Source organism: Liolophura sinensis, chromosome 6 (genome assembly GCF_032854445.1).
Source record: "Liolophura sinensis isolate JHLJ2023 chromosome 6, CUHK_Ljap_v2, whole genome shotgun sequence".
Classification (NCBI taxonomy): domain Eukaryota; kingdom Metazoa; phylum Mollusca; class Polyplacophora; order Chitonida; family Chitonidae; genus Liolophura; species Liolophura sinensis.
In genome coordinates, this window is record NC_088300.1 from 24391449 (window position 1) to 24417510 (window position 26062).

Below are 26062 nucleotides of genomic sequence, written 5' to 3' on the forward strand. Positions count from 1 at the left end.
AATCCTTTATTGGTCCTACTCGGACGCAAAAGCGGCTTATCTAATAAAATAAAACCTCCACTTTTTCCAGTTATCTTTGGTGTCTTTCTTTCTATATCATGCTTTCTGAATATTTGTCCTGCAAATGAGAAAAATATCAATTTATTTAGGTATATAGACATGAAAACCAGTGGATTCACCCAACACTTGTGATAATTCTGGCCTACATGACAACAGCGCAAGTTAAACAGCTCAAGGTTACGATACCTCGAATCTGACCCGGATGCAAGACACAAATGTGTGGATTTGTTTACTCTGGAACCCGATACTTCATGTACATGTACCAGCTGGCAACGCCCACACAATAAACAGATGTCTGATTCGATCTATCGTTCTCAGATTTCAACTGGACATCAGCTATATAGGAAGTCTCGCGGCTTTCTATACTGTAAGACAGTTTTGTCTGTAACGAGATCACGAAGTCATCATGGCAGGCTACCAAATACTTCTACCTATCGGTGTATTTATTATATCAATTTGTACAGCAAAGGTAAGGAACGGTTGATATAACTCATGGTTCATTACACTTTGTGGTCTGGCTTTTAATGAAGAATATACTGGTGAAGCGATTTTTAATTTTAATTTTATTTTAAAATACATACAGGGGAGAATATTTAATCTTTTTACTACGTTTATTATTTGGTATCACATTCCTTATTTAGCTTGTAAGGTACATGTACTTGACGGAAGAGAATATTTAAGATGATTTCTAATGTAATACAGAAAATGAATATGAGTATCTTTCCCCAGGGTGTGCCTAGTTTCCTCCCACCATAATGCTGGCCGCCGTCGCATAAGTGAAATATTCTTGAGTATGGCGAAAAACACGAATCAAATAAATTAATAAATAAATATGTGTAACAGCGTATATAATGACATCGCTTTCTCTTTAAGTATAAGAATTGAATGAACTCGTCACAACAACAATCACCGGAAACCATAATTATTATTACATCGATTTCAGAAAGTTTGAGTGGAAATTTGAGTCACTGAACAAGTTTTATTTACATACTCCTGAGTAAAGACACTCTTTTAAAATTGAAATATATACAATATTGAATCTAACATGTTGGCAGTAGAAGAGGAGGGAAAGTTTCTGTAATAGTAGGTAAAGACTTTCTGAAATGTTAGGAGTTTCACACATTACGAAATTATCAGAACATAATCTAGCACTGTCTTATGTCAAATTAACATTTCAGATGCTGTGTTCCGATTTACATACATATAACTGACATTATGTTATAGCATGCAAACAACAATTATATTCAGCGTAACATTTTAATATATTACCACTCATATTTTACTGCATGGAACACTTTGTATTTTAATTCTTGCCATAGGAAATGTTGATATTTAACCATCTGAGTTTTACAGAGTGAACTCTGATTCATCTAATTATTTGTAGGAGGCCGATTTCTCTGTTGAAAAGCTTCATGTTAATTCTATTATAACTCATCGCTTCGCCACCACACACGTGACAAGTGTGTTGGTGAATTTAGGGTATTCCCCCAAAGAGGCCATCTTCGATATTCGACTGCCAAAAGGTGCATTCATTTCCAACTTCTCCATGTAAGTATTTATCTGTTTATTTACTTGATTGTTGTTTGCCGACAAGTTCGGGACATTACGATGGATGTCAGTAGTGTGGGTGGAGCTTTAGCTCCCTATGTAAGTCGCTTTCACATGTATACTTAGAAAATTAATTTGTCAGTTTTAACAGAAAGTCTGTTATTTGAGCGATGCTAGAATGTATTCTATTATTATGATATAATACTGTGTCATATTCAGCATAATGTCCTGTTAGTCTAATAGGATCTATATGTTGAATTAATAGAATAAGTGCATCTTTATGTTGAATTAATAGAATAAGTGCGCCAAACATCGGTCGTCTTCGGTGTTAAATTTTAAAAGGCAACCATTGGTTTTCGTGTCTTAAAAACACATTGAAATTCAACGTCACTGAATGTAGAAATCGCACTTTGGATCCTTGGATCCAACTTTTCCGTTTTCACATAAATGATTTTATATGCATTGCAAAAAAAAAAAAAAAACTATAGACTGGATAATAAAGCCTTCACCTAAAACTGAAATTCACCACAATGTATGGTGGAAATGTTATCGCGGTGGCGTTAAATCATAAAGATTCAATCGTCCCGGAAAACGATAAAACCCGGAACAGAGGTACAGCATAGAGAGTATGTGCTATAGAGAAAAGTGGCCAATGTTATTATGTAAAAGATAGATGAAACGCTTGGCTTTTATTTCTTAATAGGTAGTATATGATATGGTCTAACATAAAAATTACAAAAAGGTTTCAGATTTGCTCTTGGGGTGTAAATATGGCCTTAATCCGCAGATTTCGTAAGGGCCCAATTTCCGGATATTTTCGACCACTGACGGAAAATATGAACAAAACAAAGGGGTAATGAAGAAATATAAAAAAACGCCTCAAAAAGAATTTTTACTCGTTTTGTTTTTCTTGGCATACCTTTCGTCATATTCCTTAAGCCCATACTCTTCTATTTATTATACCGTTTCATGTATCCTTCAAAAAGAAATTACTTGGAAATGAAACTTCAGCGTCTATCTTATGTGAGAGACTTGAGATTGTCGTTTATGTTTTCGCCAGGACCATCGAGGACAAAGTTTACGTGGGTTACATAGAGGAAAAAGAGGCTGCTCAGAAAACGTACGACGCTGCCGTGGAACGTGGTCAGTCTGCGGGTCATATCAGGGCAAGGTACGATCCTAATGGGTATTCATAGTAAGTCCTACATAACAGGATCACGTTACTGTTAGATTATTGTTTAGGTTCTTCGCTAAAATTATATATCCACCTAAATATTTTTACACGAAAAAGGCGACATATTATCATAAGAGTATCAAGCAACAAATTCAAACCTTTTGGACTGTCTTATATCAGTATTTATTTCTTCAAGTTCTTTGTGATATCATTGGAAACTGATAACTGCTAATATTCCCTTGACATCATTGAACAGTGATGAATGCTTATCTCGTCCTAATCTCATTGAAAACTGATGACTGCCTATCCCTCCTGACATCGGCGAAAAGTAATGACCGTTTATCTCCCCCTGACATCAGCGAAAAGTGATGATCGTTTATCTCCCCCTGACATCCTCGAAAACCATGAAACCATTGAAAAAATAAATGACTGCATGTTTATCCCTGACAAAATCACTTGTGTTTTTTAAAACTTACATGTAAATTTTTTTGTAGTTGGGGATATACTTTAACCAGAGAATTGGCTGTGTATGAATCTCATATTTGATGTTTATAGCTTGATGTAAATACCTATTGTAAATAGCCCATTATGAGCAGAATTTCAGCGATTTTCTTAGAAACCTCGGCTAAGCAATTCATGCTCGCTTCATTGCATTTCCAGAGAAAGCAACAAATTCACAGCCTCTGTCAATGTTGCGGCAGCCATGAGTGTTACCTTCGAATTAACGTACCAAGAACTGCTGGAAAGACGATTGGGCCTTTACGAACACGTAATCTACATTGACCCGGGTCAACCCGTAGCTGACATGAAGGTCGATGTATACATCGTGGAATCTCGCGTGATCACAGACCTCAGCGTCCCACCAATAAGCAATGACCTTATCACAGATGTCATTATAGATGGTGGGTTCCTTGAGACGCTGATCTACTGTTATATAACTGTTCTTGCATTCCTTTTATGTTCTTAGTTGTAGCTCCAATAATTGTAGGCTATAATTTTCGTGCATTCATGTTAACTTACCTCATGCTATCGGCTTGTTAACAGTAAATAGCTTCCTAAGCCATAAAGAATATATTTCTGCTGCAAAAGCGCATTGTGGGTTTTAACTACGTTTAACTAGCTGAATATTTTTGAAATACAGCTTGCTGACAGTTTTTTGCGAAAAGAATAACCTACTAGCCAATCAGTCTGTCAATATTGTATACTTAACAATGTTTCCGCGATGTTTCAGACACAAATGAGTACGCCCGGATTGACATACTGTCAGAATCCTCGGCCCACATCGCTTTCTCTCCGACGCCAGAAGAGCAGAGGCACTTCTCCGAACAGGGGGTCTCCGGACAATTTATCGTCAATTATGACGTGGAGCATGAAATGGACGGCGTTGGAGAGATTCTGGTGCGTTCGTTCTGTCCTACATGAATCTTATTATTGATTTACTGATTGTTAGTTATAGAAATTTTACTTACACTGTGCCAATCAGTTGTAAGGTTGGTGTTTATAAATTCGCATAGCCTATATCTATAAATCTGAATACCCTATGTCAGCGATGCAAGCAAACCAAATTTGACTTCAACTTAACAATATTAAGGCATAGGCAGGTATTTGGATTATCACTACGTGTTTACCAAATCTCTACAATATCTTGCTTTAGTAAACGTGGGAAGGCCTGCCATCAACTAGCGGATGGTCGTGGGTTTCCACCCGGTTTCCTCCCACCATAATGCTGACCGCCGTTGTATAAGTGAAATATTCTTGAGTTCGGCGTGAAGCACCAATCAAATAAATGAATAAAAATTTAAATCTAAGTCTAATTATTTTCATCTGAAATTGCACAAAAGTAGGTTAGTCTCCTATATCCAAAGTGAAGTTTAATTCGCATTGTGGACACGAATAATGTATTCATTTGTTGTTCATTAACTTTGTATCATTAACTTCATGATCATCCACTTGTGGATGATCCACTTCTTTATCGCCTACTTGTGGATCATTAGCTCATCCAGGATTTTTTTATTTCTTCAAAATACCTGCTCTTTCAATAGCCTGTTTAAAGATTTGGCTTATGGGCATCTTAGGGCACCTCACTGGCTCAGATCGCTGTAACTATCAGGACCCTGGCCAATGAGGTCGTGTGTTCGAATCCAGTTCTCGTCATTTCTGCTGCTTTAAGTTAAGGAGTTTGATTTGTAGCTAGCGAAGTTCGGTGGTATACCCTGGTCTCTCCGGTTTCCTCCTCCCATAAACCTGACTGCCGTCATATAAGTGAACAGTTCTTCTGCACGGATTTAATCACCAATCAATGAATTAATATCCTGTGTGTATGATGGTGCATATTTGAAACTTGTAAGGCCACAAACACAAATTACCGACGAATATACAATATCTTGAAGGCCATAACTGGTTAGACATGCAACTTCTAGGTTTCGTCTCATATCTAGTCCATATTAGGCCATATTCATTCATTCATTCATTCATTCGTTTCCAGGTAGTGGATGGCTATTTCGTCCACTTCTTCGCTGCCGGATGGCTCGAGCCTCTAAGCAAACGATTGATGTTTGTCATGGACACCAGCGGGTCAATGAGCGGGATTAAGATTCGCCAGATGAAGCAAGCTTTGGTGACTATCTTGAATGAACTTAGCCCGGATGATGAGTTTGGAATTCTCACTTTCAGCAGTGGCGTTCAAAAATGGAAAGGGGGAGAGATATTACCAGCCAGTCTCCAAAACATTGAACAAGCTAAACTTCATGCTGAAACCTTGATAGCTTCTGGGGGTGAGGCCTTTGGCTTTAATTTTGTTACACAAAAGTACGACCCGTTTAAAAGAAAAAAGTGATATAATTTTATAAAATTGCATGCAGCATTTATGTCAGCTTTATACAATGCCTTATGCTCCCTAAGACAATAACGTAATCATTTTCTTATTGCAGCAGAAAATAATATCCAATAATTTAAAATTGATAACAAAATGTGGCCATTAAAATGAGCATTTATATTATGTAAACAAATTAACGTATATTTGTTTGACACATGGTGTTTGCAAAACCTGCGGATGGTTGTGTGTTTCCCCTAGCAGTTCCTCCCACCATAATGCTGGCCGCCGTCGTATAAGCGAAATATTCTTGAGTACGGCGTGAAACAAAAATCAAATAAATAACTTAAGTGGCACACGTGCAAAGCTATATATATATATTATTTTTGCAGGTACGAATATTAATGCCGCTTTGCTTCTTGGACTTGACTTGTTATCCGGCGACTCAGACAAATCAAACATGTTGATTTTCTTGACGGATGGTCAGGCTACATCTGGTGTCACCTCTTCGACGAAAATTCTACAAAACATCAAGACTTCAAATGACGGTGTGTCCATTTTTTCATTGGCGTTTGGTAGTGGTGCAGATTTTAGTTTACTTCAACAAATCTCTGGTCAAAACAATGGCCTAGCCAGAAAGATTTATGAAGATGCTGACGCTACGTTGCAACTCACAGGATTCTACGATGAAATCTCGTCGCCGTTGTTGTCTGAGTTGAAAATAACTTACCTTGGAGATGTCGATAACAGTTCCCTAACTGAGAACACGCTCCATTGCCTGTTCGATGGGGCAGAGATGGTTGTGGCCGGTCGACTATCGCTGGACAACAACAGCAACAGTGTTCCCACCATCGACATTAATATAGAAGGGAACCTCGTGGATTCGACTCTTGTGATTGACCAGACGTTCAATATGACCGATATTACCCTAGAGGATATTCCCACAGCATCAGCCGAGGATATCCAAGAATTCACCCACAGGCTCTGGGTGTACCTGACCATAAAACAATTAGTAGCCACCACACAGCAGGCTTCAGATCCGCAAAAAGTGCAAGAGGCCAAAAACAAGGCTAAGGAATTGGCCTTGAAGGTAAACCAGTCCCACATAACGTGTACAGCTAATCCACAGAGTAGTTTTAGTAGCATTAATAGAAAACTAACAAAGGAATTTATAAAGGCTTATCCGACTATCAACTGAAAAATAGATTCATTTATTTTTAGAGACTCTTGTTCAATAGAGTTAATTTCAGTCAAACGTGTGGATTATATTTCAGGCTTTATGAACTATGTAATCATTGTCCGTGTTCTCTGACGTCACATGACGTTTTCTCACTCTAAACATACGTGTAGCGTCAAATGTCTGGATTGCTCTTATTATTCTGACAGGTATAATAATAATTAGACAAATTTCTGCTGCAAAGAAAAAAGGAGATGTGGTGGTTTCTTCTGCTGATTATCCCACATTGATGCTTTAATTGTTTTTCTTATATTTAATAGAGGAACTTTCCTGCGTTAAATAATTCGGGCCTATAAGTGTGTATAGTCTGTTGTTACTTTGAGATAACGCTTTGCAGAAAAAGGATCTATTGTTTTGAATCGGTACATAACGCCAGCATAACACGTTAGGGGTCAAATCCGAGCTTCGGGCAGTTTCGTTTATTTTGAGCAAAATTAGATCCATTTTTGTCCAATTTTGGACTATTCTGTAAAACGGAATTATTGTGAATCATAAATGTTTACGAATTACAGACCAAGTTTGAGTTTTTGGCCGTTTTGCCCATTTCCAATAAAATTATGACCGTTTTTTTCTTTTAGAGGCTTTGGCATAACTATTATTCTGACGACTTGAATCGGTAGGAACATTATTGAACGCCTTGTTTGACTAAGGTATAGATCTCTGCTTTGGCAAATTCGCCTGAGGTCAAAGATACGGAATCAATCGGTATAGGTATATTGTTGTTTATAAATAAAGTTGAAATTGGTACAGTTAATTGTGATACAGTATTTCGTGCATACTCTAACTTATGTTGAGGAGTTTAGAAATCGGCGTTTGCATTTTCAGTACAACTTTGTGACACCGTTCACATCGATGGTTGTGACGAAACCCGGAGACGGCGACGAAGAAGACAAGGAGGTGATGGGCGGCAGACGGCAACATGATGAAGACGATGTCTTCTACGAAGGTAATATAGAATTCCAACATATGTCAACATATGTAACCGATATAAACGAGAAAACAATCTTTATAGATGCCGCCAAGCACGTCCAAACAACCGTTAGCAGTTAATCAATAAACCCTAGGCTGTATCCACCTATCACGGCAATTGCCAGTAATAACTGTTGCAAGTGCCACTCGGCATAGACGATATTCTACACATCTCTTCCATAGGCATAGGGCGGACAAAACTTAGGCCGTGATTATTTGAACAAGAGAGAAGCTGAGAGCAGTTATAATGTCTTTGCTAAAAGATAAAAAATCTCTTAATACATGTGATGTTTGTAGACGTAATTCATCTTTGTGAACAGTTTCTTAAAAAGTCAATATAACAACTTTTACCCCACCTCTATGCTACCACAACTCTCTCAACATTCCACATGAGTTATTTTCATAGTTTTAGTCCTGTATTCTTAGAATTGTTCGCTCAAATCAAGAACAGAACATGATCTCCATAAAGACCTTGAAATTAACAAAACAAACATCTTCATATGCATGTATCATAATCTATCACAAAAAAGTGATTAACTATGATATTGCCTTTACGCCGTTGCCACAGTATCCTGAAATACTACTGTATGCATCATTTTGTTTATGTTCAATCATGTTTTTCGACGTAGTATCTCTTCTTGATGCTGTTGTCCACAACTCTAGTGTGTGGCTGATCAGTTTAAATGTAAAAAATGAAAGTTGTTTTGGACTTTTTTGGATAACTACTACCAAATGGTTGTTCATTCATAATTATTGTCAGTTGTTTGTTACTTGTTCAAGTGTATAATTTCTTACTATTTGTATACAATTATGAAATAAATTATGCTATATATTGTCTCACGCAATATTATGAAAACAAAAAATGTACTTTTCACTCTTGCTAACTCTTCCACTGTATTTCTCAGACTACGACTATCAACCTATGCCAATTCAGCCCCCACAATACGGAGGTAAGTGGATTACCAAAGATCAAGAGATACCGGAGATTTTTTAGCAAAAAATCCATATTCGCCAATCAAATCATATTTTCTGTAGTTACCGAGAATAGTTCAAATCTATGCCCTTTAGTAAATATCACACTCGTATCTGTTCTGTTTATGGTGTTAAAAAGATTCTAAACATTGAAACATAACAATAATAGGAAACAGATTTTGAACAGTAACGCATTCACAGACTGGCTGATATTTTGTGAAAGCTAATTATTTGGGCTATTGTTAAGCAACATTCAAACTCGATTGGATTTTTTTTGTCAAAATCTCAGGTATAGCACGCGTTGTCACTCACCTGTACAAAGATTTAATGAGCTCTGATTTATATCTAAACGGTATTGAACTATTGATCTAAACGGGAATATGCTATATCATGTCGCTTACTATAAATGTACGATAAAGGACAAAATCGAGTCACCATTATATTATTGAGATACCGTACATAATTGACTTTCCAGACCACTAAATGGGACACTGATAGGCTGGACAAAGAGGTGTAAATCGTAGCAGAATCACACAGATTTCTGCTGTTTCGCTGCGGTGATTGTGATACACTTCCAAAGTGTTATAGGAAAACATATACAGTCGGCCAAAATGTGTGATGTCGAACAGAAAAGAACATAAGAAAACACGGCTTTTTTTAAAGGCGGGTCGGACTTTTTCGAGTTCCACATATTGTTGATGATTTTTCTTCAACTATATACTTCTGTAAACTTCTGTTAAACCTTATTTATTGTAATTTTTCTACCCAAAAACTAGTTCTTTACGTCACAGCTGCGTAGGGTTGCATTTTGCATGCAAGTAGTAGTGCAAGATCATATGTGTATATATATATATATATATATATATATATATATATATATATATATATATATATATATATATATATATATATATATATATATATATATATATATATATATATTCGTAATAAACCATCAAACTTAAAATGTGTTTTCACTGCTTCCGGGCCTACATTCCACAGTCGAGATAAGTCTTATCTCTTTTTTCTTGATTTTTCTTTTTTTTTTGGTGTCTGCTTGATATTTAAAGCCATCCTAAAGAATGTTTTCACTTATGTTATGTTTGGAGGAAATGGGAGTGGTTGGAGTTAACCAACAGTCTGTGACAAGTCTCACGTGCGAGCCACGTAAAACATAATTATGTCATATTTGCATAAAGCAAGTGGTTTCAGGGCTTCCGACGCCTATGAGGCTATTGGCACCGAACTCAAGGTCATTTTCTCACACATTCGTATGCTCTTAGGAACAAAACATTAACTTGCAAGTCAACAGGTGCTGAACTAGCTGCGGAATATCGCGTGTCTCCAGCATGACGTTTCACTGAGACAGCATTTATATAAATACTTCAGTAAAACAACCGGCGTACTTCAACACCGTAAACCCCAAGCAAACAAGTTAATTCACTCTGAAAAACAGCTGTTTAATATTTTAACAATTCGGTCCACTCGACTGTCCATACAAACGTCGTGATTGTGTGAATGGCTTCTGCATGGTTATTTCTCTGAACTTTTCAGAAAGTGGTGATATCATTATAATAATGCGAATGCTCTCTGTCCCCAGGATATCTGCCAGGATTACCGGGATTTCCTGGACTGAGCGGTCCATCCGGCTTAAGGCCTGATATGGTACCCAGTGAGTCTATGTTTAATCGATGAACAAACCGTAATTGTATCCAAATAATATTTATCAATAGGACTAAGCATGAAATAATCCATAAATGCTTCGCAAATTTCAACGTGGGGAGGGGGAGTAGTAAGAACAACAGCATAAATCATAATTATTTATAGGTTATAGATATCACGCTGTGTCAGTGGTAACAAAAATGCCGCCAAAACACCTTGATAGGTATTATTTTTATTATTATTATTGTTTTATAAATACCCTGATAGTGTATATAAAGTGTTTTAAAAGTGTTTAGGCAAGATAATGATGTCCAGAACATTTATTTATGTATGTCTATATGTTATAGGTGAAAACCTATATCGGGTGGGCATAAAAAAAGGCATTATCATTTGCTCAAACCCTTTCAAACTTTAGACATTCAAATGGCATGATTTTGTTAATACACTGACTAATTTTCAAGGTCATAGCTTGAGTAGTCTGTACACAGGATTAAAATGAAAACATAGCGTCAAACACGCTTCCGGTGACCCATATTGCGTCACCTGTCGGGTGTCATGAGTTGAGCGCGCGCTGCACCTGTGTGACACGCGTCAGTCAAGTGTCGTTCGGAAAAATTGTCTGGCTCTAGTGTCAGAGAAACCTTTCTGCCAGATAGGCACAAGTTTTGCTGAATCCAGATGGTTTTCCTTGCGACGCACAAGGAATTGATGGCCTTTTCAAGTAAAACAAGGTAGAACATCATTTTGAAATATCCGGAATATGCATTTTTTACTGTATTTTGATTTTGCTCCAATGAACAGAAATGTTAAAGGATGAAATTGAAATTTGGTCTGTATACTTAGGACATAATGGCTTTTGAGTGTGTAGTTTTTAGAAGCTGACGTAAGAGGGTTTCGGAGATATTGAGTGTAAAAGTACGGCCCATTTTTTTATGCCGACCTGATATATCTTTTTATCACAGCTCGGAAGTAATATGCTCTATCATTTTTTTTACTACAGAAATGGTAACAATGCGAGGATGTAAGTATGCCATTAATTTAATCCCAGCTTTATGTTCCATTTGAATTATAGAAACGTTTACCAGTGCATTGATAACTATCAGATTTATTTGAAACTAAACGTTTCGTTAATAGGCCACTCAACAGGGAAAAAACTGTATTGCAAACTTGCAGAATAGTTCAAAATGTTTCGTCTTACCTGGGGCTAAAATAACAGTCTTAGTTCCAGTTCTCACATAAACGGAGTATGAGTTGAGGTATTCAAACCAGCGTTATCATATCACTAATTAGCGCAGTTAAGATTGTCATAGGCTCCATATTGTGATTAAGTTTTCTGTTACCTATCCGAATGTACTACTGCGTGGGTAGGTATCGTGAAGGAATAATTAAGGCGCTTACCTTTCAATCGCCGGGTACATCAGGCTCAGGTTCAAACCCGGTGTTAAACATAGAATTTGTACATTCTTAATGGTGGGACCTTCTCCGCGACGCTGTTTATTGTTATTTAGAAGACCAATTATCTTGCAGCGGTATACCATTTAAGTCAGAAAGTTCGTCAGTGACTTGCCAAAGGTCGATGGTTTACATTGTGCAATCCAGTTTCCCCATCCATACAACTTATCGCCACTGATCTAATGAATGCTTGGGGTTTTCCGTCGTACTTAACAATTTTTCAGTTATATGACGACGAGGAGTCATTAGGTGTACATATACTGTGTCTTCCTGTAGCAGGGCGAGTCCATGCCGAAGAAACCCTGCATGACACCCCACCCAGTTACATTATACTGACATCGGGCCAAACAGTCCTGTTTCCTTGATCTAACCTCTCAGTGTTGAGCGCCAAGCGAGGCAGGAATAAGTATCATTTTTAAAGCATGACCCGACAACCCGGCTTTGATCTCGGGTATCTCGTGATAAAAAAGATAATCGGACAGGGAATTTGTATATTCTCCCGCTCTCACTGCTTGTGGGGTCTTGATGAACGACGCTATGTAGCCGTTGGCGCTTCACCAACTTTGTGTGCATATCTGCACATGTGAGAATGTTCGTCCGTAACTTCCCAAAGGTCGGTGGTTTACTCCGGTTTCCCCTGCCATATAACTGAAAAATTCATTGGTGGGGCATTAAGCAACAATCAAATAAATAAGTAATGATGTCATTGGGTTGATCTTGATGACCTTTCTATAAATGTATATGTATTCTATAAAAGAATAGTTCACGAGGAGAAGATGGAATATGCAGTGTGATGTTTCGATATTCTCCTTTTGCTGTTTAATCATATATGGTTCTCTATGAAGATACCCCTAGACTGAGGTAATGTTTTGGTTGTTCCTATTTTGAAGCCAGGTAAACCAGCATCTGATCCTTCGTCATACCGGCCAATTTCGCTTACCAGTACTGTATGCAAGTTAATGGAAGGACTTGTAAACTCTAGGCTAACATGGTTTTTGGAAAAGAATAATTTGCTCTCAGTTGTCCAAAGTGGATTTCGACGTAAACGCAGTACTGTTGACCATGTTACTTGATATTAAAAATGCTATTAACAATAAACAGTATCTTGAATTTTATATTATTTTATTAGTATTAAATTAGTATTAAATTTCTCCATCTTGTAAGTATCTTGGCGTAACGTTCGATCATTCACTTAAGTGGAGTGAACATATTTTGTTGTCGTGAAGTGCTCAAAAGTCCTAAACTTAATGCGATCGGTTCCTTTCACTTCTTGGGGCGCTGACAAGACATGTTTACGGCTACTTTGCAGGTCACAGATATAGCCTAGGGTTGATTATTGCTTTGAAGTGTACCCATCTGCCTCAGATTCAGTGCTTAATAAATTAGACCCAATCCAGTATAGTGCTTTACGTATCTGTACAGGTGCAATCAAAGGCACTTCCTCCAGAGCTCTCCAAGCTGCTTGTGACTAGTTCCCACTGTCTATGAGAAGAAAGTGGAGAACATTTAAGTATGCTGTTAAGTTATCTGTGGCAAAGCATAAACCAGCTTCTAAGTTACTAGATCCTTGTTATTATGACTTTTTGTATGACAACCGGTCTTTTCTGCCCTTTAGCATTCGTGGTTGTCAAATTGTAGATGAAACTGGTCAATAGTGCAGGATGACTTTATCCCTAAAATCCCTCCATGGCAATTAAAACTTCCTGTTGTTTGTATGGATGCCAGGGACTGTATTAGAAAGTCTGACTTTCCAGAGCTGAGCTTCCTTTGTTTTAATGATTATGTTAAGTCCTTTCAGGACAGCTATTTGCAGATTTTCACGCATGCCTCTTGTGTACCAGATGTTCACAAGTGCGCGGCGGCTTTTCTTGGCCCTGAACTGAAGTATTCTAAACATCATAGCGATAATCTATCTATGTTTTCATGTGAGTTAGTAGCTATTTTACTTTCATTGCAGTTTTGGGGTGACCTTCGACCGATAAGGGCAGTTATTTTTTCCGACTCTTTAAGTGCTCTGCAAGCTATTAAATATTTTGTGTGGCAAAAGTCTTCTGCGCTGGTATTAGAAATCTTAATCTTAATCACAAATTTATTTTCAATGATAACGGAGGTATGCCTAGCCTAGGTTCCAGCTCATGTTGGTATGAAGGGGAACGAGGAAGCTGACTCTTTGGAAAAAAAAGCACTGAATTCTCCTCATGTCTCCTTTCCTGTTAAACTTAACATGTCAGAGTTTTTCTCTAAATCTAGCACATATTTTTATATGCTGTGGCAGGATATTTGGGGTTTTGCAGATGATGGCAGGTTTTTTAACGAACTGCAACCCTCGCTGGGTAAGGGGTTCGCGCAACTGTCTAAACGTAAGCATGATGTTTTGTTTTTTCGGCTTATTTCAGGTGTCTGTCCTCTCAATGCGAGGATTGGGTTACATCCAAACGACCTTTGTGACTATTGTTATGTGGAGGAAACTGTATCTCATTATTTACTCCATTGCTTTAATTTTACTAGTAATAGATTCGTTTTACAGCAACGGGTAACCGCTCTGGGTGTAAAACGCCCTACTGTTGAAAGGTTACTAAGTCCTAATAACCACCGATTGAATTTTTTCCAGGTTGTTGCGGATTATATAATATCTACAGAGAGATTCTAATGCTTCTTACAGATTTGAATAATGAAGTATTATGTGTAAATTTCTCAGATTTGGTGTAAATTTGTCCCCCTTGGGACTGGCACACGCGAACATTTTTAATAATAATAATGATAATAATAATAATATTATAAAAGCACAACGCCATTTCTTACCCATTTATAGATAACGCTTGAATTTCTTGAGCTTTTGCTCTGTAAGGTGTATCATGCATTCTGGGAAATTCTATGAAAATTCCTTCCCTCGAATGGGATCCCTATTCCCGCCATACCATATAAAGGCGAATTCATATATAGCGAAAGAGGACAGGGCAAAGTAAACCACAACCTGGTTCGATTTGGATTGCCTCCGCTTTTGTATATTGTATTGCGCATGCTGTGTGACTAGTTTGATGTCATTGCATACATTGCTACGTTTGAGTGAGTGAGTGAGTGCTTGAGGTTTAACGTCGTACAATTTTTCAGTCATATGACGACGAAGGATTCCTTAGAGTGCATGTAACGTGCCTCCTTGTTGCAGGACGGATTTCCACCGCCCTTTTATCTAGTGCTTCTTCACTTAGGGCAAGTAAGCCGCCCCGCCTGAGCCGTTACACTGATACGGATCAACTGGTAATTGCACTATCCCCTTCATGCTGAACGCTAAGCGAGGAAGTTACAACTTCCTCTTTTAAGGTCTTAGGTGTGACCTGACCAAGGATTAACCCTGTATCTACCGCCTCCGAGTGAGTGAGTGAGTGCTTGGGGTTTAACGTCGTACTCAACAATTTTTCAGTCATATGACGACGAAGGAATCATTAGGGTGCATGTACGTGTAATGTGCCTCCTTGTTGCAGGACGGATTTTCACCGCTCTTTTATTTAGTGCTGCTTCACTGAGACGACACTGATACGGGTCAACCAGTCGTTGCACTATCCCCTTCATGCTGAACACCAAGCGAGGAAGTTACAACTTCCTCTTTTAAAGTCTTAGGTGTGACTCGATCAAGGATTGATCCTGGATCTACCGGTCCCGAAGCGGACGCTCTATCTACCGCCTCCGAAAGTGGACTCTCTACCAACTGTGCTATCGGGGCCGGTCCTGGCTACGTTTAACACTTGGTTCCGGATAATTTCAGTGTATAGCAACGTTAAAATAATATATCTGTTGTATAATGTGTGTTTATTATGCTAATAGTTCTGTTATAGCCCGTTTTGGTTTGCAATCCACTCTTTTCCTATACTATTAGAGGTAGTTTTTTAAAACTTTATTGAGTATACTTTGATTCGTTGTTTAGCTGTCTGTTTTGATATGTTCTTATAGTTCCTAAATACACTACGACGAGACCAGCGTTTAACATTTGGGCAAGAAGGACAACAACAACAGCAGCAACAACAACAACAACAGGTTGGTAAGCTCATGCACCACTTGTGACGTTGAGAATATAGCGGAACTGGTGTACAGAAAAAAAAATGATCATTACTACTTTATTATTATCAGTTTTCGCTTTAATTAATTTACAGTGTTTATATGTTTATAGATGTACTAATAATGAAAAACTGTCAGCACCGTTATGATTTGAAAAATTTTAATTTGATATCAAATGAACAAAAGTGAAACAAAGGACCCCTTGCAACGGGATAGGATATCGTCCCACTTCCGTGCAGTAGGGAAGTGTAATTTTTTCATGCAGAAAAACAACTAAAACTTGCATGAATATGAAGCACAATTACTGAAGATTATGTTTGTGAAAAATTGGAGTCATTTGATTTATACTTCTTGTTTTATCAATTTTGCCATTTGGCGTTTTCCTCTTCGAATTCTCTTCATAATAAAAATATAATTACGGGAACCTAAATCATTTCCTCATATTTAGTGTCTAGTTGATATTTTCATTAATCGGAAAAAAGACATAATTTGGAGCTTCAGAGGAACTCTACATTCACCATAACATCCCATGGCTTCCAACGCATTGTTCGCATTGGTCCAGTGATAATATGCGTACCTTGAAATTGTTGTATTGAACAGGTCAACGAGTCCGATTTCTATCATAGCATACTTTTTTTAGTCGCTGACAAAGTAAGATAATGAAGGGGGCATTAATTTGAACCAGACAAGAAATTCCTTTTTTTTGTATTTCTTCATATATTATCAAGCAGTATGTTACATAAGTTTAATACAGTATTCTTTAAATGAAAGCTCAGCGCCATTTACGGCGAAACAGTATATCGTACAATTACGTTGAGAAAGGGGGCGTATGCTTATCAGTTTAGCTTCGTAAGACACTGTAATATATTCATGGTACAATTCGTAAGATAAAACTTGTTTGAAATACCAACATTAGACGAAAAATGTGTCTATTTGTTTATTTTTTTGATTGGTGTTTTACGTCGTACTCAAGAATATTTCACTTATACGACGGCGGCCAGCATTATGGTGGGAGGAAACCGGACAAAGGCCGGGGTAAACCCACGACCCTCCGCAGGTTGTTGGCAGACGTTCATACGTATGGCCGGAAAGGAAGCCAGCATGAGCTGGGCGCAGTGTCTCATGGGTCATTACGCTGCGCTAACGCACTAACCAACTGAGCCACGGAGGCCCCTAGACGAAAAAGTATACTATCCTATGCATTTAACGGCATAGTGTAGGCCAATGTTTAGTAACGAATATTTTAACTTGGTGTATTTCACCCGTTACACCTTTAACATAACTTCAACCGCATTTCGCAGACGATCTGTCACTGTGAGCAGGTTGGCTATCGAACTGAGGGACGATTTCCCATCTTGTTGCAAGGGGTCCGTATTGTATCTGGTTGAATAGTGGAATTCGTATCTAATTTCACATCGATTTGGATCGCTGTGAAACGTATATTCAGTACAGGTGTCCTTTCCGACAAAAGTTGACATCCATCCCTTCGGTAACAATAATCTTGTTCCTTTAGACATCTTACAATACGAATAACTGCTTAAGTGATCAAACGGTTTATAACAAATATAATAAACCTCAGTTTGGATCATATTTATACTTTTAATATGTTCATAAATGTTATCATAATTTAGGTTGAATGCATATGTTTCGATATAAACAACAAATATACATTCAAATAAATTTATTAGACATTCATCATATCCTTATTTAGAACATAATTATACAACAACGATAAATACCACAAGTTGGTCCCCAAATACTCACCATACAAAAATATTTCCAAATACCATTTCTCTTGAAAAAAAAATCCAAAAAATATTAAAGATCATATTTACAAATAAGTTTTGATGCACTTTCATCTGATTTTGGCATCATTTTTATGTTTTCTTCTCCCTTAAAATAACATTGATGGGGTGGACAAAATTTTAATTTCTAAAACCCCAAAAATAAGCATTAAGATCGTATTTAAAATTTTCGTTGAAGCCAAAAATGGCTTTGTGGAATCGGTCCCAAAATTTTTGACGATAGCTTGTCCACACGCATTAGTTGTACAGGACTGACAGCGTTTAAGCGAAGAAGGTGTATTAAGGGAGGTGTCACAAATAGTTTCATTGGTGATGGCATTAATTATAAAACAAGGATAATGTGAATTGTCATTGTGATAATGTGCCCTGTTGTTGTGATAATGTGTCTGATCCTGGTGATAATGTACCTGACCCTCGTTATATTGTGCCTTGTTATTGTGATAATGTACCTTATCTTTGTGATTATGTACCTTATCCTTGTCATAGAATGATGATAGCCTGAGTGGACGGTACAATTATCATTTCAAAGAAAAATACAAAGGACATTTAGCCTTATGGTTAATTTAGAACAAGAAAATACCAAAAACATGACTTTTAACATACAAAGAAAGTTTTCTGAGAGAATGAGACTTGAAATTCCAGCATTCCAATGTTATTAATGTTAACTTTGCTGTTCTCTCTTCCTTTTGTGTTTTGTATTAATGTTCATCAGGGATAAAAGGGTTATGATCAGAATGTAATTATTCATGCATATTAGGTCAATTTATAATGAAAGTATCCGGATCTATATGATCACACATGCAAATCCTTTTTCACTTTGATGGTTATAGAACGGACTGACTGAGATGTCATGAGGAATCCAGAGCTTCAGTACAGTACTTAATGGTCGTTAAATCTTTTGGCACTTATGTATAATTATATTGTTGATACCAATACGTTTGTTCTCCACACAGCACCCAAGAGACGACTGTATGTCACTACGACTCTTCCACCGAAGGTATCGAAAGGTAAGCAGTAAATATATATATATATATATATATATGTTGTTATTATTGCTTTCAGTTTTACATGTCTAATAACATTTGATAACATTTCACTGAGTACATCTTTTCCGGTCATTCTCACTCTCCAGACGCTGGAGCATCATCACAACGGTCATCAACGTAGTCGTCGTCGTCATTTTCGCAATCGGAAAACAAGCCAGAGTTAATATCAGTAAGAACTGACACTGACAGTGTCAGCTTGTGCTATGATGCTCTTCCAAACCAGCCAGCCAATGGCATTGCATGATATTTACTTATTTATTTGATTGGTGTTTTAGGCCGTACTCAAGAATATTTCACTCATACGACGGCGGCCAGCATTATGATGTGAGGAAACCGGGACTTTTGTTTTATTATTGCTTATATTTTGTTTCAGGTTACCTTCCGGCCATAAATGTACGTTTAAATGACCAACAGTCGCCAGGAGTGGCGATGAACGTTTGTTTTGACATCCCATTGACCGCCTCCAAACCCGAGTACACCATCCTCAGGACGGGGGAGACAGGTGAGCAACGAATCAGATTTCAGCTTAGAATGTTGTTGAGGTTCAGAGTTGTTCTTAAAAATGTATGATTGCCATGGACAGTTGCAAACATGAGTAAACACTTGAAAAACAAAAAAAATTATCTGCACTATTGTCGTTATTTCTTGATACCGAAACACTTTCTTAAAAGTAAATTGCTATCTGCATGCATACAGAAATTCGATTAAGCTAGAAAAGAACTGTCGCTGGGACTTCTGTAAGGCAAATATGCTCAGAATGTAGCTTTTTAACCAAGATATCGGTTAACAAAGACTGATTATATCCGACGACAACTAAAAAGTAACAGCGTATTGTAACCAACAGTTAGTTAGCGCATAGGTGCGGAAACTACCGAGTGTTAGCGAAAAAAATGCATTAAGCCAGCTTCATTATCTTGTGGTTTTAGGTGCCATATTATTCCGATTAATGGGCAATTTTTTAATAATCTTTAAACTCATTTTAGCTGTATATAAAGGGGCAATTAATTATGAGTAAATGATAAGTCTGGACACTAATCAGTTTGTATGAGTTGAAATTGATGGGACCAGATTATTACCACACGACCTGCATAGATCCGATCCGATGGTCTGGCTAATATACACTATGGATGGCTTACTGTAGGTTGGCTCACCAACACGCAGACTATTGTTTTGATTTTTGATGGAAGATTGCAGTGTCTAGAAATAAACATTTCCTCGGTGTAACGTTTTAGAATTTTGTATTATAAAAGGGCACGGGTCCATCCGTCTCGCACAAAAATATTGTAAGTTTTCTTCTATTCTGAAGATATCAGACAGCAAGGGGAAGTGAGAGAGTACCTTCTGGTACGCTTCAAAAATAAATCTTAATTTCATATAACACGTTTTCTGAGTGGTGGCATAATCGATTATGTTATTGATACAAACTATTATGTTATCTACGGTTCACTTGCCTTTTTATTCCATCAAGAATACTTTTGTTGATGGAACAGCGTATTGTGCTGTCTATAGCATATATAATATGATGTTATTATAACATAACTTGTTATACCATCACTTCGTTTCTGATATTTTATTTTCAGATGTATCGGGCAAAGTTTCCCGCGCTTACACCAATGGGAAAAAGTTCGCTCAAATTGACATCAAAACGCCAAACATCACAGTAAAGATCACGACCCGAACTTTGCGATTCGAGGGGAAAAAAACCATCGCCTGGTGGCAACTTAAAAAAGTTAACATTAGCCAAGGGGAAGTAACCGCCTCTGGTGGACTGAAGCTCGACCTCGGAGGCGATTTATATGTCACGGTTAATGTGTACGGTATTCAGAGCAGAAGATCTCGTGTCAAGCCTTTCCTCGCCGTCTCCGTGAACTCTGCTAACTGGGCGTACGTACAACCAACTGGCCTCGTGGGTGAGTATTCTGCTAGCTTTTGTAACCGTCTACATTCAGTAACCAATGTTACTGGCCTAGGAGGGTATGCTTTGGTTGGCAATCATTTGTGTGTAAGTCTATCAGCAACTTTATGGGTAAAGTTAAAAACAGGAATTTGGAGGAAGGTTTGGTCACATTCTGGTCTTAGCCGGGTTATAAGATCCCAAGATCGGGATCCAAGCTTTTTTAAAAGTAATTTTTCACCATTTTTATCCCTTCGTATCTAGTGTGATAATTTGTACATGTATATATAGCTGTGTTGTCCCGTCGTATCTAGTGTGATAGTTTGTACATGTATACATAGCTGTGTTGTCCCTTCGTATCTGGTGTGATGATTTGTACATGTATATATAGCTGTGTTGTCCCTTCGTATCTAGTGTGATAATTTGTACATGTACACATTGCTGTGTTGTCCCTTCGTATCTGGTGTGATAATTTCTACATGTATATATAGCTGTGTTGTCCCTTCGTATCTGGTGTGATAATTTGTACATGTATACATAGCTGTGTTGTCCCTTCGTATCTGGTGTGATGATTTGTACATGTATATATAGCTGTGTTTTCCCTTCGTATCTAGTGTGATTATTTGTACATGTACACATAGCTGTGTTGTCCCTTCGTATCTGGTGTGATAATTTGTACCTGTATATATAGCTGTGTTGTCCCTTCGTATCTGGTGTGATAATTTGTACATGTATACATAGCTGTGTTGTCCCTTCGTATCTGGTGTGATGATTTGTACATGTATATATAGCTGTGTTGTCCCTTCATATCTAGTGTGATAATTTGTACATGTACACATATCTGTGTTGTCCCTTCTTATCTGGTGTGATAATTTGTACATGTATATATAGCTGTGTTGTCCCTTCGTATCTGGTGTGATAATTTGTACATGTATACATAGCTGTGTTGTCCCTTCGTATCTGGTGTGATAATTTGTACATGTATACATAGCTTCGTTTGTCCCTTCGTATCTAGCGTGATGATTTGTACATGTACATGTATACATAGCTGCGTGGTCCCTTCGTATCTGGTGGGATAATTTGTACATGTACACATAGCTGTGTTGTCCCGTCGTATCTGGTGTGATAATTTGTAAATGTATACATAGCTGGGTTGTCCCTTCGTACCTGGTGTGATAATTTGTACATGTATACATAGCTATGTTTTCCCTTCGTATCTGGTGAGATAATTTGTACATGTATATATAGCTGTGTTGTCCCTTCGTATCTTTTGTGATAATTTTTACATGTACATAGCTGTGTTAGATGTTTGTGATCTCGAAAAACCTTCTAGTCGTAATCTGCATTTAATGGATTGGCGCTTTCATTAAGAGTATTTATAATGTCGATTTATTTTGTCGTCGTTGAGATTTTAAATTTTTAAGTTTTTGCGCTCTGAAGACAGAACAGTTGTTTGTTTCACTTTTGAACTTTTTGGTTTTGATAGGGCCAGGGCTCAAATTTTTTTCCGGGGAGTACATGCATCTATTAATTACGACAAATGCTCACCCTTTTTCATAGTTGTTTAATAAGAAACACGGAAGGAGAAGATTAAGATAACTCGGTTTTGTTTTGCTTAAGGGTGTTGCACGCTGACAGCATTTTGGTAAAGTTTTAATCTATACAGGTTCAGCTTTGTCTTTTATTGCCTCAAAATGATAAAAAGCGTTATAAAGATACACAAGGCCTTATTGCTCGTTATTTTTTGCTGTAAAGTCGCTATTACCCGTGCATTTTCATGCATTTTATCCAAGTAGTGGGCTCAATATTTAAAAATGTATTTATATTTCGTTGATGTTTTACGTCGCACTTATACTTCACTTGTATGACGGCGGCCGACGATACGGTGTGAAGGAAACCGGGCTCGGGGAAACTCACGACCATCCTCAAGGTGCTGGCAAACCTTCCCACACACGATCGAAGAGAAAGCCAGCATGGACTAGACTTGAATTCATAGCAACCGCATAGGTGTGAGGATCCTGAGTCCTTTCCCTGCGCTCGGACGATGATCACTCGGCCACGAGTGCCAGTACATTTAAATCAGAATCTTGAAAGTTGTCTGTTCATTTTTATATGAAATAGAAAAGAAAATTAACCATGCTATTAAGATGCTTTCATATATGGCGTCCCTTACTTCATGGTGGAAGTATGTAGAGGCTAAGCTTTAGGTAGCTCTATGTTTGGGTGAATTGTGTATGTGATTTAACCATGAATATGCATTCTCATTTTTCATATATAGGAAGAATTTTGAAGTTGAAAGAGCCCCGAGTGAAAGGAAACCAGCTGATGTATAGGAAACCAGTCCAGAAATCTGTCCCTGTGCAAGAATATACACTGCTGGAAAACGACATTTGTAACCGTATTACAGATTCCAACACTGTCACTCATTTATTACAGCTGTAACATACATGTGGTATTAACGGCTGACAAATGTGTTTAGGTTGTGCCAAATCAAGACTTACCATATAGCTCACATTGGCTGTGATCAGAATACTCAGTCTGTAACAAAGATTCCAAGATGGCATACCTGTATCGTACCACACAGGTTACGGCATGATAAATATACATTGCCCACTGCCAAAGAGGCTTTCTTAGAAGTCAATCACTGTATTCCAGTAGTGTCATGGGATAAATATAGGAAACGTTGGTGAAAAAAATTGTTTGCGATTACAGGCTACTAGATTAAGTTTGATGTTTTTGTCAAATGGTATTAAGTGACCCAAAATGTGTAAGGGTGAATTGTCACTGTAAGTGACTTGACAAACAACACAAGAAAACCTAAAAAAAACGTCGTTTTTGTTAATGGAGTTTAATAGTGGTCTGTAACAATTTTGGATATTGTTAAATTATGTGTTTCAGGGTGGGGGGGAGGATGTAAATATTGAAAGGCTTTTGAATAAATGACAACATCGAAGTAATGCAAAATGTTAGGCGTTCTGAGTGTCTGTTTATCTTTATTGACAACATTACAGTATAATATCCCTCCGGAAACTGTTTTACGGAACCAGTTTGTGTCCAAGTCCAAAACTTTATCTTCTTTGCAAAAAGACAAAAGAAAAAAACCAAAAAAAAACCAAAAAAAACCCCGTCAAATCTCTGAGATTACAATTTTGGGCTACAGCCCCTTGCCTACTTCTTCTCGCCAGAGGCTGACTATACAAATAGGTAGAAACATTTTCATCTTGAAATCATTCACCTACAGGTATATGTGCGATAATGTGATCGGAAATTTTATCCCCCGAAAAGAGAATTTTTACAAAAAATGTCAGAATCATGCAATGTTAGCAACTTAGCAAACGCCAAAATTTTCGATCATTTATACTGTTTATCATGGCGATATATAGTGATTATCATATAGATACAAAGGTAAAGTTTGGGCATCTGACTAAAAATACAGAACAATCGCTTTTATATATGCATAGCACATAATGTCCCAAAGTACCTGCATGATCAGCCAGGGCCCAATTGTTCAAAACTGTTTAAATCAAAAATAAAAAATACCAGATTTATTTTTAAGCCAAGTCTTCAATTTAATCCTTAGACCAAAGATGATTGGGTAACAATATATTAAGTATGAACTAAATCTTCTGTTATATTTCGACTTTTCACAAATGCACTAACTCCTTACTTTGGCTAAAATGATAGATATAAAAAAATGACTTGATACCAGTATAACAGCCAATGCACTTTCGAACAACTGGATTCAGATGTGTAACGAGATGAAGCTGGATTAGATTGTTCGTTTTCATGGTATATCGGAGATGCTACGTCGGCAAATCACGAATATTTAATAATGCTGTCTGGACTGGATGGTCCCTGTCGTTAGCAATCCAGTCCAACTGTGATTTCAACGTCAACTTTCAGTTCAAGGTTATGATGCCATCAATGGCTTCGTAGCCCGTTCTACGAAACAGTCGCAAATTTCAGAGACGGGCGTAATTTCCACGAGAACATTATTTATTTATTTATTTGATTGGTGTTTTACGCGGTACTCAAGAATATTTCACTTATACGACGGCGGCCAGCATTATGGTGGGTGGAAATCGGGCAGAGCCCAGGGGAAACCCACGACCTTTCGCAGGCTGCTGACAGACCTTCCCACGTGCGGCCGGAGAGGAAGCCAGCATGAGCTGGACTTAAGCTCACAGCGAAGCATTGGTGAGAGACTCCTGGGTCATTACGCTGTGCTAGCGCGCTAACCATGGGAGGCCCCTATTCCGTGAGAACATACGTAATGAAGATACACTTCAGTATTTTAAATGCTCTTGAGGAAGCGTTGTAGAACGGGCCTCGGCTGTTTTAGCTGCGCAGACATATTTGAGTGAAAGAAGCGATAGGAGACTTTGGGGCCGGGTTTGGGTCCATGAGATGGTGACTGTTGAAGGCCGGTGATCGTCTATGGCACCTAACTCGGCTCTATAGGGGTAAAATCCAATGCAAGAAGTAACCCATCGAGGGAATATCAAAACCGCTTACTTCAAGTCTTTATTTATATAGGCAAGACATAAAGGCAAACATCCCTGGGCCTACCACTTAAGAACTAGTTTTACCCAGTTTTTGTACTACAGCGGGATTCGAACTCGGATCTTATATGATTTGGGCTTAGCTCGAACGAGATTGGAGGTTACATCGAAAATCCGGTCTGAACAGCTGGGAAACCTTTCTTTTAACATTTGTATTTTGAGCTATACTAAACCCACATGACACTTAATTCGAGATTCCTCGTGGGTTTCCCTCCCGTTTCCTCTCACCATAATGCTGGCCTTCGTCGTATAAGTGAAATATTCTTGAGTACGGCATAAAACACCAATCAAATAAAAAAGATTTCTATACTGCCAAGCAGGTTTTGCGCTTTGTCAGATTTCATGTCAAACCACATGGGAACGATTTTAGAAATTCACTTGGGCGGGTGGGTGTTTGGGTGGAGGGCGAAGGTAGTTTACTGGAATAAGAGTGTCTGTCTCTTTGGTAAATCCTCCTAAAGTACTGCACGAATTCACGTGTAAATTGGTGTCTACACTTTCCCCGTGATTTAAACTTGTGCATGCTTTATTTTCGTGCCGTACGCGCCGATATATACAAAAATTACCCCCAAACACATCGATGTATTTAGAGGTCTACAGATGTGATATTATTCACACAATCCCTCGAACGTACAACATGCAGGGATTTTCATGGAATATTAGATACATCTTTCCTATGACCGTGGTGACCTAAGCTTAGGCTTCTTAATTTTCATGACAATGCTTACAATACTTGCACAGATATTCCCCTAAGGTATATTTTGCACAATACAGCTTTTTCATGTGCATACTTCTAACCACATGGTGATGCATGCT

The 26062-nt window shown here is 37.9% G+C and overlaps 1 protein-coding gene across 2 annotated transcripts; it reads left to right on the top strand.

The window, feature by feature from the left end:
- Nucleotides 1-401: 401 nt before the first annotated feature.
- LOC135469129 (inter-alpha-trypsin inhibitor heavy chain H4-like) lies at nucleotides 402-24239 on the top strand. Of its 2 annotated transcripts, none has more exons than XM_064747662.1 (16): nucleotides 402-529; nucleotides 1445-1608; nucleotides 2669-2779; nucleotides 3443-3684; nucleotides 4014-4180; nucleotides 5268-5556; nucleotides 5987-6684; nucleotides 7657-7777; nucleotides 8706-8750; nucleotides 10373-10444; nucleotides 11435-11455; nucleotides 15835-15918; nucleotides 18698-18751; nucleotides 19164-19292; nucleotides 20371-20700; nucleotides 22963-24239. In XM_064747662.1, exons 1-16 carry the CDS (start codon nucleotides 467-469, stop codon nucleotides 23124-23126), a joined length of 2754 nt encoding a protein of 917 aa, XP_064603732.1. In that variant the 5' UTR covers nucleotides 402-466; the 3' UTR covers nucleotides 23127-24239. The 2 variants fall into 2 exon arrangements, with proteins under 2 accessions (XP_064603732.1, XP_064603730.1); XM_064747660.1 differs by having other exon boundaries at nucleotides 15835-15917; nucleotides 18694-18751.
- The last annotated feature ends 1823 nt before the right edge of the window (nucleotides 24240-26062 follow it).

What these genes read in the sequence shown, in the direction of transcription:
- LOC135469129 (XM_064747660.1), top strand. Translation starts at nt 467, where the DNA reads ATGGCAGGCTACCAAATACTTCTACCTATCGGTGTATTTATTATATCA. An exon ending in TCAGCCCCCACAATACGGAG is followed by an intron (nt 8,751 to 10,372) that starts GTAAGTGGATTA and finishes CTCTGTCCCCAG; the next exon opens with GATATCTGCCAGGATTACCG. An exon ending in AAGGCCTGATATGGTACCCA is followed by an intron (nt 10,445 to 11,434) that starts GTGAGTCTATGT and finishes TTTTTACTACAG; the next exon opens with AAATGGTAACAATGCGAGGA.